This window comes from Dromaius novaehollandiae, chromosome 20, assembly GCF_036370855.1.
Source record: "Dromaius novaehollandiae isolate bDroNov1 chromosome 20, bDroNov1.hap1, whole genome shotgun sequence".
NCBI classification, from domain to species: Eukaryota; Metazoa; Chordata; class Aves; order Casuariiformes; family Dromaiidae; genus Dromaius; species Dromaius novaehollandiae.
The window spans coordinates 10,825,898-10,843,960 of record NC_088117.1 but is presented as its reverse complement, the minus strand read 5'-3'; the positions used below and the strand labels follow the sequence as shown (position 1 = coordinate 10,843,960).

Sequence of the window (18,063 nt, the reverse complement as noted above, 5' to 3'; positions counted from 1 at the left end):
TAGGCTCAAAAACGCTTTCACTTACTGAGGGCACCAGCACCCCAAACCTGTCTGCCAGATGCGTAAATCCTCCGCAGCTCCAAGCCCAGCTCCCTTCTTAGGGGAGATGTGCTTTTTTATTTATTTTAATGTAGTGCTAGTATTTATTTATTGTTTGGTGGGTTTTATTTTCCATAAGCAAACATGACCGGATAAAAATTCAGCAGGGATAGAAGATGCTTTATGGATGCCAAGAAGAAAATATCAGCAGATGCCACACGCACGCTGAAGGTGTTAAAGAGCTTTTACTGCCTCTCCTGCTCCTCAGGAAGCGCATTTCTTTCCCTCCCTCCTAAACTCTATCTATTGAATTAGGCTGTAGTTTTTCCATACTGTTTTTCACATAGAATACACCAGTTACCCACCAAAGATGTATTTCAAGGCAAAGAAAGTCTCTTATAAGTCTCTGAGAAAACATCTTTGGATAAAATTGATTCTTTTGCTCCTTAAAGCTTTTTATTTCACACAGGTGGCTCCGGCAGCATTTTCTGAAATATAGTCGGTATGGACAGACAATATGGATGATTGCATATTATTTTTCCTCATTACTACTGTTACCACAAGCTCAGAAACGTCAGCTGCCTGCAAAACCATTCATAAAAGGCTCAGCTGAAACCTAAGCAAGGGACAGGACACGGGACTGGTGAATTCAACACCGGCCAGGGCCTGGTGGGCCTTGTAGGCACCCGCAGTCGCATTTTTCCTGCAATGATTTATGGCACAAGGTGAAAAGCCCTGCATGTGTTATTCTTGAGGAAGGCGCTGGGGTTTGCAAACAGCTTTGCACTTTGGGGCTGAGATGAAAGGGAAAAACAAAACAACACCATCACCACCAGCAAAAAAATTATGAGACACGGTGCAGCTTTGCAAAAAGAAGGCGCTTGGAAACTACTCACCAAGTATTTTAGAGTTGTTTGTGACAACGAAAATACTAATCTTATTTTGATTGCCTGTCAACCGGAATTATTCATCCCAGCTGAGCAGAAATGTGCAAGGCTGCGTTTCTTTGGTATTTAGACATATGGGCAGAAGATCCGTCGCAGTGATAAATGAACCTCTGCGGGTTTAGAAAACCATCTAAATCCCCCAATCTGGACAGGGCCCTGGAACTTTTTCCCATTCCTGTAGGAGCAGGAAGTATTCTGATCTCTGTGTGCTGGGCGGCAGGAGAAACTGGCCTTGTGGCAGGCGGGCTCGGCGCAGAGCTCCCCGAACATGCGAGATGGGCTTCTCCCACTGCTGCCGCAGCCAAAGGAGGTCGGGGACCATTGGGACCTGCCGTTCTGGATCGCATGAAATAAATTAATGAGCAAACGCAATACAAATTGAAAGAGATATTCATCCTTCATGGCAATCCCCCAAGGGCTGGACATCCTGAGGAATGTCCTGGGGGTCTCCCCATCTCCCCCCCCTTGGCCAATCTCCTCGGCATCAGCGACGGGGCTGCGGGCAGCCACAGCTCTGCCAGCCGGGGAGGGGGACGAGAGCGTGTCTGGACCCTTGGGAGGACAGAGCTGTTTGCACATACAGTGATGAAGCAAACAGGTTTGATTTGCGCTTGGTGCCGTGGGACAGTGTCAACAGAGCATCAGCACTTTGCACCGGCTGAAGCCAGATCAAAGACTTTGGTTGTATTGAGTAAAGTTGAGAAAGCATCTTTATGTGAGCTGCTTTATAAATCATCTATACAGCACCTATAAATATTACCTGTCAAAGGAAGCAATACTCAATGATTTATTTTTACAGCAGGCTGAAGAATTTTCTTCAAAGCAGCCCTTTTAGCAGAAAATGGCTTTTTAACAATGCAGACATCTGGCAAAGTTTTGCCTTTTGAAAAGTTCCTCATCCAGAAAAGAGCAGTTTCTGAAGATTTCTGGAATTCTGAATGATGAGATGAAACTTGATTATTCTATCTTAGAGGTTCTGCCTCTTCTCCACAAGAGGAAAAGAAAAGGTAAATGCTTTTAAGACTGTTTCATTTTACATCATGAATTATGTTTAGACTTCTACCAAGTAGGGGACCCATTACGGGGCCTTCACAGCATTATACGAGGCAGAAAAATCTCTGGCTTAAGGAGTGTACAGACAGGTTTCCAAATATGATGGACAAATTGGGAGAAACCAGCACAGAGAAGGAACAGGCTGGGACCCGAGACCTGCATTTAGTCCCTTTATCTGCTCCTTTGCCCTCGGCCAGGTCATTTAAACCATCCTCTGCCCATCTGCCGTGGGAGGAGGTCGGACTTCATCCGTGCCTGGTGCAGATTCATTCCCTGCCTCGTGGCCTCTGTCGGTGCCTCCTTGTCCACGCAGGGACCCCTATTTGAGCCAAGGTCTCTTAGACCTGCTGCAGTAAATGAAAATAGTAACTCTATAATGAGCTTCCCACCTGCCCCCACCTTAGTTTTATTTTCAGGCTTGATTACTGAACTCATATTTCATCCAGATAATTTACGCTACCTTAGCCGCAAACAAGTGGGCAGTTTATTATCTGCAATTGGCCTCTGCGAAAGGGTTGTGTCTGTACTTGTAGAGATGGGTTTGAGCTCTGGCTCTTTTTTCAACCTCTGAATGATATTTTCCAAGCCTTTTCCCAGGCAGGGAGAGATAGTGTGTTTGTTATTGATACAATTTCCATTTAAATTGAGGATGTTCCTCAGCGCAACACGTGTACCCGTTAAATAAGATTCTTTCCTCCAGCAAAAGGCAGCAAATTATATGGAGGAAAAAATATGCCAGAAAGGGGAGGGAGAAGGGAGAAATCACAAAGACCAATCCAGCCGGATATATGTCTGCAATAAAAAAAAAATCTAGATCTTAATAAGGCTGTGAGTAAAGCCTGGATTACACACCCTGCTTTATGCACTATCTGCTGCTTCTCTTGAAAGCTCCTTTCTCCTTGCCAATCCGATTAGCTTTCTAGAAAATCACAGACAAAGAAAAATCTTTTGTATTTAAAAGATGAATAGAAACGCAGCCATGAGAAAGGCGGTTGAATCAGCCCCAGAAAAGCATCTGAAGTGGATAACGATTCCAGGGGACAGACGTCTCAGGTGGATTTCTGCCACATCTCATCTGCTCGTGGTGGCTGGGGCAGGACAAGGCGGGACACGCACACCCCAGCCTCAGTCCCACCATCCCACTAAACAGCAAATACCCACGCAAACCACACGAAGCCCTGCAAAAAGCAGAAGCCAGCCTGCATCTGCTCCGGGAAACACCCTCGGGCGTTGGTGAGCTGCTTTCTAGGCACCGAGGTGCTGGGCTGCTCTCCTCAGCCTGGCTGTTTAGTCCCTCCAAGCAGCCCGGCATCCCGACAGCGGACTCTTCCCTGCCATTTGCAGGGTCACGGCTAAGCCTAAACCACAGGTGTGAAGTAATCAGCTCCATATTGTACGTTGGCGGTTGCTATGGGGGAAGAAGTGATTAATGTATCACCCATTCCAAGAAGTGGAGAAAGAAAGAGAGAGAGAAAGACAAGAAAGCATAAAAAGAAAAAAAGCAGCGTAATCCTGCCTGAGCTGCACGAGAACGTTGTTTACAGTCCAGAACTTCCACAACAACCTGAACGTCAAACAGATTCCACAGTATTTGTGCCGTTATGCCCTGACGGGAAGGATATGACATTTGAGAAGGAAGAGGAGGAGAAATAATAGCATGTTTCCAACTAGCTGGGGAGATCGCACAGGGATTTTAATTCCAAAGATGCTGAACAAATTGCAGATGAGGCTCTACAGGAATAAGTAGTATCTCGTCATAGATCAGCACAACCTGGTTTTCTCCCCTTTCCCTTTAAGTAAAACGGTATCGATCTTCACAGAGCAGCAAGTAAAAATATAAAGGGGGGCAAACACATTATTCCTCATACCTTCCTCCTTATCCATGAGGAAAGGAAAACCTTGCACGGTGGAACATGCAACTGCGAGAGGGATGGTATAGCCCAAAACTTCAGCCTGGACAGACATAACTAACAGCAGAATAGCAGAAATCAAACTCACAGCTCAGAATTAGGTAACCCGGAACTCCAGTGCGGACAGGCTCAGTTTGCAGCCCCGTAAAGGCAAACCACTGTCTTTTAGGTTGCAAAGGCAGTATTTAATACAAATATTTGGGGCCCAGAGCATCACTGACCTTGTAAGAATACTTGGTCATAAATAGCTGACTTTCATCCAAGGGTCTTAAACCTCTTTAGAAACATTTATTTAACAAGGCTACCCAACACTCAGCAATATAAACGCCTGTGTTTTGCCAGACATGAAATGAGAAAAATCAGAGGAAAAATATAGGGAGTGAAGTACAGAGAAGTGTGTCGCCTGCCCCCCTAAGACATACTAAAAAATACATGAGCAGTGCAATGAAGAAAGGAAAGCTAATGCTAGCACGGGATGTAGTGGTATCCCCCCCTCCCTAGCCAGATCTCATGACTGCTTGTTCCCTTGCCAGACCATATTTCAGGATCTGTATTTGAGCCCCACTTTTCTTTTCCAGGACAGAGGCACCCAAAGGCATTCTCCATAATAAAAACTGATGGGCACATTTTCCAGCAGTTAGAGCTGTTCGGGCTAAAAGATGCCATGAATTACACACAAGTGTTCCTGTATGGCATCTCTAAGGGCGGTTATAGGGAGCAGCCCCAGCAACATCTCCCGGCTGACACGACCCCCTGTTATGGTCGGCTTCCTGGTGAAACACGGAGATGAAAGGGCCCTGGTGCATGAAATGAATGCAACACCCGAGATATTGATAGGAAACCGATTAACTTGGAGTTTAAACCCCATAATGGCCAGAGATGAGAGAGGCTATTTGGTGCTGAACTGCTTTTCCAAAGCCACATCTCAGCATCCATCCTTTTTTCCAGAGACCGCTGAGGCTGTGGGCTAAGCCATGCATTTTCTTCCCGCTCAGACGCTAGGAAAGACGGTGCTGCAAGGCTCCTGGGCGGTTCAAGGCACGGTGCCGAGGGAGAAAACCCTACACAGCACCAGACCACGCAGAGTGGAAGAAGCTATGGAGGATTTTGCTCCCATCCACATTAAAACCATGTTTCTCCTGTCATCTGGGCCACCTGGCCTTGGCCACCAGCGCTTGGACACTGCCAGGGGACCACTGCATCAGATCACGCTCAAAGACAGCAGGTCCTACACAAAACAACGTTCATTCTCCGGTGACGATGGACTGATGAGCAGCTGCCTTGTGCAGCAAAGGCACCTTCTGGGCTGCAGCATGAGCCAGTCGCTCTGCTTCGCTGGGCAGATGGGCCTTTGCGGGAGAAGCAACTGAAACGCAGACCAGTAAACAGCAGGAAAAAAAATATTTATATACAATAAATATTTAATTCTGCTTAGTGTTTCCTCCTGAAGAAACTTATAGCAGGGATTAATTTTAGACATTTTGCCTGCTCAGCTAATGCCCTTCAGCAAGGTTAATCTTTGCCCAGTGCAAGTTTGAAAATTAAATCCACAGTGGTGTATAAACTTCCTGTGTGGTTTGATTTAATTTCTCTCATTCACCACCAAAATGATATATGCACTTCGAATTCACAAACACTTCCTCTCAGAGCAGATAATTCACGAACAGGCGCTCCCCCTCCTTCCTTCTCCCTGTTGTGTATCTTAATTAATGCTCCAAGTCTGGCAGCTTTTTGATTTCCATTTCAACCAGGTCTCTGACCAGTCTGCTTGACAGGAAAACCTCAAAAAGGGACATTTTCTTCTGGCTGCTGCCCCTGCTTCCCCTGAAATCCAGGCACGGCCTAAATTCCCTGTTGCATCTCGGCCAGGGCGCTCCTTGGCTCAGCCGTGCTCTGCGGGGCCGAGCGTGGGACCTGCGGCAGAGCCGGCCCAAAGCAGCCTAGACTTTTGCGGCCCCCAGGGACTAGGGGAAGGGAACCTGGCCTCAGAAAGCCCAGCTGTCCCTCCTCGGTGATAAAACACTGGGAGACACAACGGAAAAGCCTCAGCTCCTCCTCAAAGGCAGCTGAGGTGACCATGTGCACCTCATAAGCATTAATAGTTTTGCTCTCCTACAGCCTTTCCGAGGAAGAACAGCGCTGCCATCCTCCTTTTGCAGGGCTGGGAGCGGGGCTTGGGCAGGCTGGAGGACATGCCCAGGTCACGCTGGCAGTCCGTGCCTGCATCAGAGGGCTCCGGGAAAGGTGCCCCAGGGATGCAACCCAGCTACTGGCACCACCCCTCCGTGCGCTGCAGAAAGGGAGAGGAATGGGAAATCTGCAGAGCAGCCGAAAAAAGCCAAGCGTGGTGCGGAAAATTTCTGCAACGAGGAACATCTCATTGTCAAATTACCATATTAATAATTAGGCAGAATGAGAACGTTAAGTCCCAACACAGGGCGCGACAACGGCACATTTGCTCTCTGCATTCAGCTGTGTCGAGCGGCGATGCCAGGGGCGCCTCTGAGTGTGACAGCCGGCGTTCTACAAGATGTAATTTTAGCGCTTCAGAGCTCCCTTAGTTATGCATCTCTTAAAAAACAAGCGGGTTGGCTTCTTTCTGAATAAGAAAAGCCACTTCTTCTTTAGGGTTTTTGTGTTTTTGATTTCTTTGGGGTGTTTATTTTTACTCTGGGCTATTTGAGAAAACCCATTAGAAACAAGCGTGAATTGCTAAGTTTTGTTTGGCGTAAGGTAGAAACACACCGGGCCTCTCTGAACTATTGAGCTGGCACCTCTGGAGAAAACCACTTTGCTGATGCCCAAGGGTGGCAAAATCTGCAGCCAGAAGTTACAAGGAGTAAATGAAATGGCTATGGGTACCATAAATAAAATTACAGCAAATTAACACCTCCCCCTCCTGCTTTGCAGATCAAAAAGCAAAAATAGTTTTGAGTGTTGTAACTTGGGGAAAACCAAGTGAGAGCCCAGATTCCAGCAGGTCGATCCCATACCCTAAGAAGCTGCTGCTACTGAAGTTCTCCTCGATGGCTGAGGCGTCTCGGGGCACCAGGATCCCCCGAGCTGGAAGCCCCGAGTGAGGCGGGGACGAGTAGAGGACAAATTACTCCCAAGGCTTTAACGATCCAAAGGATCGCTCCATGGTGACTTTGCAGGACGGCCCTGCTGGACCAGGGCTCAGTGCTGGTGCCCTTGCAGCAGCAACACCAGTTAGCTGCTAACTGCGGCGTAACATCCTGCTGCTTGGAAAAGAGCGGTGGAAATCAGCCCGGATGGAAGCAGCGCGGCTCCAGTTCACTTCCTGATACCTGGTGCTAAGCAGCAAATTCCAGGCGGTTATTCAAGCTTTGTGTTTTTCTGCCATCGCTCAAGTAATGAAGCTGCACTTTTGTAGACTGTAATGTCAGCGGTGCCTCCTGGTTGAGCTCAGGCCTTGGATTAGATCAGGTGCCTTGGAAAGCTCTAAGGCGCTGCAATTTCAGGTGCCATTGCATATTGCAAGGAAAGGAGCAGGGGTTAAACAGCTATGGGCAGATGTGGAGAGCATCAGCCCCAGTTGGTTTTGAAAGTCCTTTTGCCAAGCCAAGTGGGTAATTCATCCTTGCCTGAAGGAAAGACAAAAGGAAAATGGAAAGAAAAAAGAAAGGAAGGAAAAAAAGGTCTCCTTGCAGTAACACAATGATCTATGGATAATTATATGATAATATATTGCTTCCCACCTGCTACTTTTGAGCTATGCAGCATAGCAGAGCAGAGGGAAAAACGGAGTGAAACGGGGCAGCGGAGCAGGAGACAGCAGCAGGCGGTGGGTTGGTGTCAGCTTTGTCTTACCCTGCTCCCGAAGTGCCTGAACGCAGCCCGGGGCCACAGGAGATGGGCGATCGTGGGTGTGTGAAACACAGCTTTTCTCCGGAAAGCCCAGCTCTGGCAAGGGCTGGGGGCAGTGAAGGGCTGTGACCTGGCGAAGCTGGTGGCTGGGGTGCCAGTAACTCCTGTTGCTGCAACAAGCTACAAAGGTGCTGAGTGTTCCCACCAAAGCTGCGGATGAAGGTCTAGGGCATCTTCATCACTGCTGCAGGTTGCGTGCTGCTTTTCCCCTGCAATGGCTGTGGCCTTCGGCTGCCCCGAGGCAGAGGACGTGGCACGCTGCCCGGGGCCAAGCAGAGAGGCACGAGCATCAACGCGACGTGACTCGCGGCTGCAGCACGCTGCGTTTCAGCAGAGGCCTCCTGTGCTCGCGCATGCGTTGTCCCCCTCGTCCCTGCAGCACCCGTGAAGCAGGCGCTGAGCGTTGCCTGGGCTGCGGCCGGGTGCTCCTTCCAGGACAGCAGGACACTCCATCCCTCTCTGCTCTAACGGATACGTTCTCCAAAGCAGGGTCCTCCTGGACTTTCTCAGGAAGAAGAGTCTCTCTTCAACAGGTTGCAAGAGCATTTGAATTAGCTTCACGTGAGCCTTGTACTCCATATTCTCAAGCACTGCTGTGGAAAACCTCTCCATGTACACGCAAGTATCTGCAGTCCTGTACCATGTGCTTTTTGGCACCTTGCAGAAAAAAAGATGTAGTACCACAAATATAGAGCAGTACTCCAAGGGTGATCAATACCTGTTTGCTTATTCCAAGAAAGAATAACTATTTGCTTATTCCAATGGTTGCAAAAAAGTCTGAAAGACTTTCAAGGCATCCCAAACCTCTGAGGGAGCAGGTCTGTTCTGCCCACGTCATCCACGTTAAAAGAGTCTGGACATTGCACGTCTAGCAGAGTCGTTCACTGGCAGGACGGGCAGGGCAGTGAATCGCAGTGGCTTGGTTCTTGCGCGAGGTGTTAGAAGAGAGGGGTAAATTTGTCTTGCACTGTATTATTTTTTGCTAGAGACTCTGCAGCTTAATTTACAGGTGGCGGTGAGCTGCCAGGAGGCATCTGCAGCTCACTTGATCTTTCTCATGCAAGTCATGGAGTCTTTTTTTTCAGGAGCTTTGGATCATGTCATGTCAATTCATTTGACTAAAACATTAATTAAAAAAAAAAAAAGGATCAAACTAGCCCTTGCTGACAAGAAAAGATGTTGGATAGAAAGCAGCTGAATATTGAAAATAACTCTCTCTTGCCTTTTATGCATGAAAACCACACTCTACCCAACGCTTTACATATTCTCTCCATGCTGAAACACACTCCTCTCCCCTCCCAGTTATAGCCTCCCACTGCTTCGCCTTGCCGTTTTTCTAGCAGAGCTTTAGCAGCACTAAGGAAGCCCAGGGCTTAGTATAAAAAAAAAAAAAGAAAGAAAGAAAAAGAATTCACTGTTTTTCTTCTGTTTTTTTTGCCCAAACTCACCTAGACCGTTGGGAATAAACCCCCAAGATCTGGACTCTAAATTTAATCATAGGCAACACTTCTTTTTTAGCCATTTTTATTTTTGCCCAGCATGCCAGTCTCGTGTAAACACAGTATTTCAGGCACTTGGGAGGGGCTTCGGTTTGGGGGATATTAATAGAGCACGGTGCCTCTCGACCAGAGCCGTCTCATCTTGCAACGAGCAAACGCGCGGCACTGACGTGCTGTCAGCGGGACGTGCCGCAGCCGCGGCTCCTTCTCCTCCCTGCCCCGCTGCACCATACAGCCCCGCGGCAGCCGCCGCCGGCCCCGCTGCCCAGCTGGCTCCCGGGAGGAGCCGGGGACGACGGTAAGGAGGCAGCGTGCGTCCGGCGCCCGAAAGCTCCTGCCCTGCCAGCAAAAGACTCTCTCTCATTTCTGGTCTGGTTCCCAGCAGTTCCCCCAAATAAGAGCTTTCTCAAACCTGAGCCAGAGCTTTGCCCTGCTCGGGCAGCCAGGCCACGGCGGAGGAAAGCCTGGGGTTAAGGCAGCAGAGCCACGACGAGCTCAACCACCACGGCTGGGGATGTGCTGCTAGCCCAGCCCAACACGGGGGGCACAAAGGGCCATGCTCGCACCCTGGCTATGCCTGGCTTTAAACCCCCTGCCCACACCAGAAAGCAGCTGCGAGCTCACTGCCGAATATATGAAGGTGAGAAACAGCAGCAAGAGGAGCTCCCGTTAACCCACCTGGCCAAAGGGCCACTAGATCTCCAGCAACTTCTAATTCCGGCAATTTTAAGGATTTTGCAGCAAGATAATTCCCACCCTCTTCCCAAGGATGAAAAAGAAAGCACGAAGATGAAGTCAATGACATGTATAATAGAGGAGAAGCAGTTTTTTAAAGGTCTCCAAGAAACACAAGTTTAACTTTCCTCTCAAAGACATTACTCTACAAAACCAGCTACATAGGGACCAGCTTGGCTCAGTCTGGCCCAAAAGCACATTTCTTGTCCCCAGTAGGTAGAGAAGATAGAGAGAGGGTCCCCAGTACCTTATCGTAGCTGATACACCACAGTCACAGCTCTGAGGGGTGACAGTTGGTGATGGTCTTGCAGGTTCAGGCTGGAAACCCCCACAGCTGAGTCCCATGTCCATCCCAGCTTGGCTCTGCTCCAGCCCCCTCGTTACTCCACTCAGCTGCGCAGGGCTTGCATTTCAATGAGTCTGGCCCCCTTTTCCCCCCACCAGTTTCTATCCTTGGCCCACGCATCACCTTTATTTATCTGAGCGCGTTTCAACACGGCATCCTCCCCTTTCTGCCTCTCTGCTTGGGGACGCGTCTGGATTACGTGCACGCTGGCCCTGCAGCAGCAGCCGGGGCATCGCGGCCCCCAGAAGAGGGGATGCCACCCCTGCCGACGTGCAGCTCAGCTGCCACCCGGCATCTCGGCAGCAGACAGAGGAGCCACTTAGGGAAAGCTCAGGCAACCAAGAAGGGTGAAGCAGGATTTCGAAGCCGTTAATAGTGGGTTTTTTTGTTTTTTGTTTTTTTTAAAGCCACAGGACTTGAAGTCATTTGGGCTGACTTCAATAGTGCAGCCATCCTCCTTTCCATTTGACTTGGAAGTTTTTTAGTCTTTGCTATGAGCCCCAAGCCGGCCCCCGCCCCGGATCTCGGAAGGCAAATGCAGCAAACTCAGAGGGCTTCTCAAGACTTTCTTCTTTAGCCAACTTCCAGAGAGGCTGTAGGAGCTTCATGCTTGGAGAAACTCGAAGCTGCTCCAGGCTGATCCTCACCCCAAGCTCTGCTCCGGGCTGGCCGGGGCTGGGCATCTGGTGCAGCGCCCTGTCGAAGCGGTTGCCCTCTCCCGCTGTTCTGTAGCGGTGCTGATGCTGATGAAATGGGGGAGCAAGGAAAACCTCGGACTGTGGCACAAATCTGAGCTGTCTTGGGTGCTCGCACTGGGTTTTGATGATCTGTTTTCTGTTGCAGATCTTCCAATAACGATCCTCCATATTTCACTTGGCAGGCAAAATCACTACGTTGTCACCCCAGCACCAAACCATGGACTGTTTGTTATATGAGGAGGTGAAAAATATGCCACGCCTTCCACATTCAGCAGCTCCAGGTACGTTCACAATCTCACGCAGATCTCAGCTAGCAGAACCTGAAGCACTTTTTCCTAATGGCATCAAAGCCTTTTTCTGCTCATCTTGGTGGTGAGACCCTGCGGCATTTGTGAGAAGTGTTTGCTGCAAAGAGCAGGGCTGTACTGCAAACTGCAATGGAAAAGTGAGTCTCACCTTGAAGCGTCTTCAGGATCAACAGTAAATCTTTCTGCCTGGCTCTAAATAATTCGATCTATTTTTTTCCCCCTAATTTCTTCCCCTAGTTGTGGTACCTCTGCATTTCTGTGGTCCATATAGAGGAAGCTTTGGCTGTAATATCCCAGGATTTCCAAGACTACTCCCATAAGCTAATTATACAGATTGAATAAAGGACTTTGGCTACTCACCTGAAGATCTCCCTTAGCCTGAGCTCTGTCACCGCCAGCAGTCAAGCAGGACAAGTGGTGGCTGAGGAGAAGCCAGCTTGCCTTGGTGGCTGCAAAGCTGGGCAGTAGCTGTGCGCGCTGAGATGGGGTGTGAGCGCACACGTGCGTGTTGATAGCGTATGAACCTGCTGCATTGCAAATAAGGACACAGTCCTAACGTGCAGGCATCTTTCTTTTTCGAACCTGCAAACCAACAGCACCTACCAAATGATCTTTTTAAGAAGCCTGCGAGATCCACAGCGATGCAGACGCGTGTCGTTCGTTATAGCAGCTTCCAGAGGAGCTGTCACCTTCTCCCACAGCCCGGGAGCGAAACACGACGGCGGTGGGGAGGAGAGGGTGGGCAAGGCATCGGCCGCTTTGCTCCTCCACGCACAGCAGCATCCAGGGGCCGAGACCTGAACTCAGGGGATGACGAGGAGCTCGCCGAGAAGTGGGAGAAACCGTTTTGCTCCTTTTCCCGAATCCGCAGGCTGGGCGAGAGCATCAGCTCAGGCAGCAGCTGCGGTGGCAGCTGATGCTCCTGGGTGCCGCGATGGACAGGGATGCAGAGCTGGCGGCCACCCCATCTCCTCGCCCGAATCCTAGCCACGGTGACGCCCGTCTCCCATTTCTGTGCCGTTGAGTCGATGCGCATTTCTCATCGAGGAAAAAAGATCCCAGGCCTGGAACTCTGAGTTCTCCCTCTGATGGGTTTGTCTCATTATTTTACATTATGCATCACTTTTGAGTGCTTTCGCCACTCCTCGATGAACTCTTCACGCTCCGCTGAGCAGAGGGGTCGTGGGGAAATCACGCTGCAATCAACTTCAAGAAGACATTCACATCATGTTGGTTTAGGTGGAAACAGTAAACTTGATTTATTGAAAAAAATCTATTACATTTATTCCTTTATTACACAGGTTTAAAATATTTAAAAATAGCTCTTATGGGCATTACACTTAAATTTTATGACATGTTTATTGGACTTTGAAGAAATGTACAATATGTCATTTGACAGTATATTTTAAAAAGGGCCTTAATGTACTAAAACTTTTTTCCATAGGTTTATTTTTCTTATCAACATTTGTTCAAGTCATATATATTAAGGGAGGAGGGAAATAAAATTACACAAAAAGAATGTCTGCAAATACAAGTAGTAATTTTATTGCAATATACCGTAGCTAAGTGGTCTGGGGAAATCGGAACAGTTTTGAACTTCAGTACAATTACAACACTGTGGAAGTCAACAGAGGATGTTTTTTTTTTCTTAAAGCAAAGAAATAAAAGGAAAAAAAAAAGAAAAAAGCTCCCTTGATGAAAATTCACGGTAACAGAATCACATGACCTAGACGGACTCGCACGTGTGTACATACATCGAGATATGGCTTTGCTGGGGCAGACAGGGATGTGCAACCTTTTCTGCCCTTCCCACTGTTTCCGTACCAGGCTCTTGCCCAGGTGAACCAGAAGCTGAATCCTGATATATATTATACACTTGTTTTCACTGCTTTGCTGCTGGAGTCTGCAGTTTTTAGGGTAGCACCTTTTTTTTTTTCCCTCCTAAGCAGGGGGGAAAAAAAAACATAAAAAACCAGAACATGACACAACAAGGGAGACAGATGTACCTGGCTCTCGGAGAGGGAGAAGCACCGCGCGGCCTCGCCGCTCCTCCAGCGCCCGGCCGACCGACGGCCCCGGCAGCCGCTCTCCGCTCGGGAAGGAGCGCGGGAAAAGACATCATATATAGGCTTCTATTCACAGTAAATGTGATGTCATTTCCATTACGGTGACAGACCCCCGGGCTCAAGTGCGCTGTAATACTCCAGGCCAAATAAAACCCTGCAATATCTTATTTTCCAGCCGAGAGATCTAAACGAGGACAGGGCCAGGGGCAGGGGGAGAAGGGAAGCTGGTGGCAGAGGCTGCGATCCGAAAATGCCGCATGAAAAAAGCCGTCCTGGCAGCCGCCGTGGGAAGACAAAGAAAACTGCACGCTCCGGGCAGCCGGGCTGCTCCGAAGGCACGCGCGGGCCAGACAACCGGGCAGCTTCATCCTCACATCAGTACATGGAACAAATACATAAATTAGCACCACAAACATTCAGCGACTGAGTACAATCTGGTATGGTTACCACCATATAAAATGCACGAATATTCTTTCAAAAAAAAAAAAAAAAAAGCACATTTAATACTTTCTACACAGGCCATATAAGCTACCATAATACAATTAAGAAGAGCAGGTTTTCTACATAACAAATATGAAGGTGGCATGCATTTATAATCAAAGACTGGAGCAGAGGCATGCAGTCTGTGTAGAAAGTGGCTAAAGCGAAGGATGCTGGGAGATTGGTCAATGGCAGGGTATCGCCAGTGTTGTATTACAGGTATTCAAATAGATAGCACCACAAAGAGAAATGTAAAAACAAAGAGCACCTTTTTTTTTTTCTTTTTTACACTTTATATTAAGTGCACACTATATTAAGATAGGACAAATGGATTTCCCCTGCCAGTCCAATCTGCCACTGGGAATGGATGTGTATTTTTTATTTTAGAAGAACATTTGAGGAAAAAAAAAGGCAGGAAAAGTTAATTTAAACTGCGTATGTTAGAGGCAGGCAAGTGTGTAAAGAGGCAGAGACTCAAACTGGATCCTGTTTTTGAATCAGGGTTTGGTAGAAATCTTGTTAAAAAAGCGGTGGTGTTATTATTGCTTTGGAGCGAATCATTGCAAAAAGACACGTGTGGCTCTGGGGTGGGCTTGCCGCTCCTCTGGCCCTCGTCCGAGCTGGTGCCTCGGCTGAGCTTGGGCACAGCCGCGAGCAGCCCCTCCGCCGCAGGCTGCGGTTACGGGGGGGCAAGCGGCGGCAGGAGCGCACCGGTCCCCAGTGCCAGGTGGGACGTGAGTGAGAGTCGTCGTTTTAATACAGACAGGGTCACATGCATGTTTTGAAGCCAGAAACACTTAAAACATTTAAAATAATATACAATACAAATATTTACTTACAAACATACAAAAATATAAGCACCTTTAATACATGGGAGGGAGATGCCCAGTGTGACTTTTTGCTGTCAAATTCATGGGGTTAATTTTTGTAGAAAATGCGATTAGGCAATTAAATGGAGGCACTGAAAACTCTGGAAATGGCCATTACTTCTGCTTGCGAGGCCTGATCCAAATCTCGTGGAAGTCAACAAAACGACTCTGATGAACTTCAGCAGGGTTTGGACTAGAGCCAGGGCTGTCGTGATTTCAGCGTCAAGTTGAACGCAGGAGTTTCAAGTTTTTCTGTTTAACAAACAAACAAAAAAATAACCTATAAACAAGCGCGTGGTGTCATTTCACGGCAAGAAGAAGTCTTTGCTCTGCTTCCGTTTCCGGATACCCCGGCGGAGGCGGTGGAGCCCGTGCGGTGGCCGCGCGCGGGGGGCCGGGGGAGGCAGGGTGCCCGGGAGTGGGGCGGCTCTGCCACGCGTGCTGCGCTCAGGTCATGCGATTCTGCGTCCGTCCGTCGCGGGAACGCTTCTCTCAGTCGGCGATTCGGTACGTGTGGGTGCGGTGGCGCGGGAGAACTCGGGCAAAACGAGGAACGAAACGAAAAAAAAATAACCCATCACTGTCCAGTTTCAGAACGTGCATGTGACAAGGATTTTCTTTCTTTCTTTTTTTTTAATTCATTAAATGGCGCAATGAGGTTACGAGGTTGCTCATTTGGAGACTAGTTTTCAGGTGGCTCTTAGCCCAAGAAGCAAGCTGGTCCCACCTCGAATCCAAATTTCTGTGACGCTTCTCCGAAGTCATTGAACATGATGTCGACTATAGGTACTTGCTCTACTTTGGGCGTGTTGATTTCCAGGATAGTCTTTTGATAGCCTTTCTTTGCCTGATGGGGAGAAGAGGGAGAAAGAGGAACTCTGAGGATGCCTTTGACACAGAGACAGCAAGTTACTGCTAAGGAGCGTCGGCTGGTCCACCGGGAACAGGGAGGTGATCTCGCCTAGGCACCTTCCGAGCTGATCCGCAGGGACCCAGCACCCAAAGACAGTATATGCACCCTGCAGATTTAGCAGACGAGCTCTCGGGGTGCACCTGCACCACACCGATGGAGCAAAGCAAGTGGGCTGGCTGGATTATTTGGGTTTTATGCACCCCACAGACACACGTGGCAAGGTTGGCGTCCCTGCACTCTCATACCAGTCATAGCTATGAAAACCAAGGACAATGTAAAGATGGGAAGGCTCAGCCAGGATGACACAACGCTATGGGCAAACTTACGTTGAGGAAAGGCGTAAAATAAGGAACCTGATTTGGAGAAACAAAGACAAGTCAAATAAAATGTGGTCCAGAAGGACAAAGCGTCAAGTGATCCATCAGCACCTACAGTCACGATTAACAACCTCTACGGGGTATGGCCGGTCCCCAGCACCCACAACTGCGGAGGGACAGCTTGTGACCCCTGAGCAAAACTGGGGAGAGATGATGGCGTGAGCACGGGCTTCGGAGCAGGAAAAGCTGTTGCCATGCAGATCTAAACACACTAAGTGTCTTTTCAGCACATCTCAGAGCTGCAACAGGAGACCAGTAAAGCTGTGGCTGTGGTACAGTTGTTTTGCCTCCCCGAGGACACGCATGGGTTGTTGAGCAAATGTGAGCGATTTAATTTGAATATATTAGTTTGACTATTATCCGGGCGCTACTGAAAAAGACCACGTTTAAAGTTTGATGGAATTCACAAGGTGATGGTGTCTTTTTATGGTGCCTGGTAGCCATACGGTTACTCCCGAAATATAAATAATTATTAGAGGAGCAGAAGTGCACCCGAGGGCATACAAAACTGCACAAACAAGTGAATTTATGGAGCAGCTTTTGGCTCTACCTTAGCCTCTGATTTGTGCGTCTCAGAAGAATAGGCTATATCACAGCTACAGAGAAAGGGCTGTAAGATCAGGAAAAATACATCCAAATAATGGCCCAAACATTAGTCCTGAAATTCCTCCAGTGATTGCTGCGACAGGCTCAATCACGGCAGGGGCGCGGGTCAGACCAGGACCTCTGCAGCACCACCGCGTCGCTCAGCCAGGCTTAGTTTATTGAACAGTAGGGCCTAATCTTAAATATCCTGCAGTTCAGGAAGGGGGAACCTGCTGAAGGAGCAGAGGGGACGGAGCTGCAGGCGGAGGGGCCTCACTCGCACCAGCTCCATCCCTGAAGGACCAGGGCTCCCAGCCCCTTCACCCCCTGCAATATTTTGCCTCCTTTTTACAGCCTGCCTGGATGCCACTGGCACTTCCCTAGGGAAAAGGATGGAGGCATGCCCGGTTTGGAAAGGATGCTGAGCGCTGCAAGCTGGGAACGTTGCCCCGGCACCGAAGCAGCACGCCAGGGCCCCGAGCTCGTTCGGGCTCCTCCAGCGCTCCCGCACCACCGGCAGTTTCCACCCCAGTCCCCTGCTGCTCATGCTGCTTATTTCCTTGCTATCTTTTATCTGTGACATTGAGACTGGTTAACAACAGGCTGCGTTACGGCTTCACGTAAGAAGCTACCGTGGCAAATAAGCCCAAAGGAGCTGCAGTCCTGTTTCCATGCAAATATCCCTCATTAGAGGGAATGAGGGAAGAGCAATGTAGGGCACCTGAGCAGAATCACTTAAACAGAAAGTGTTTTCATCAGACACCTCAGCCTTAAAATTTGTGACATGTGATCTTGCAGTATCCCTGAGACTTAACAAGGAAAAGGGAAGGGAAACCTTCTTTTCTTTTTTGTTCTGAGGACACATTGCATTATCAGGAGACATGAAGTACTTGAGGACAAACTTCCCTGTGTGGTTTCTGAGTGTTTGCAGTAGAGAAATGAATGCCCTTTCCCTCTCTGCAATACATTAAAAGAATAAGTGATTCTAATTTGATTTTCCTCTTTGCTCCTACAGTAAAAAACATGCATCTGCCAGAACAGAATCACTTTAATCTCAGATTATGTAGAGGTTTTTTTTTCCTGTCAAACATCTCTCTTTCAGTCCTGTGGGCTTCGATCATCGCAGCTGCAGAGGGTGAAAATTATGCATGTTTTGTAGCACCAGCAAACTGGGTCTCAAAATAAATGCAACCGGCACTTGCCTTGCCAAATATTCAGCTCCTGAGGGCAGATATTTTTTAGAGCTCAGTCCCGACTCAGGTGCCCGGCAGAAGGAAGCAGAAGCCGAGGCTGGATGTTGAAAAGCTCTGGCTGCTGTTTAGTGGCCAAAGTGAAAACGAGCAGCGGCCT

The 18,063-nt window shown here is 48.7% G+C and overlaps 1 protein-coding gene across 2 annotated transcripts in view; it reads right to left on the bottom strand.

Moving 5' to 3' along the window:
- Positions 1-12,946: 12,946 nt before the first annotated feature.
- Positions 12,947-18,063, bottom strand: part of COL5A1 (collagen type V alpha 1 chain) — a 173,302-nt gene continuing 168,185 nt past the window's right edge. For both annotated transcript variants that reach the window (XM_026094410.2, XM_026094409.2), the window contains exon 66: positions 12,947-15,685. In XM_026094410.2, coding sequence (XP_025950195.2) covers positions 15,539-15,685 — 147 coding nt within the window. In that variant the 3' untranslated portion in view covers positions 12,947-15,538. The remainder of the gene's footprint in view (positions 15,686-18,063) is intronic.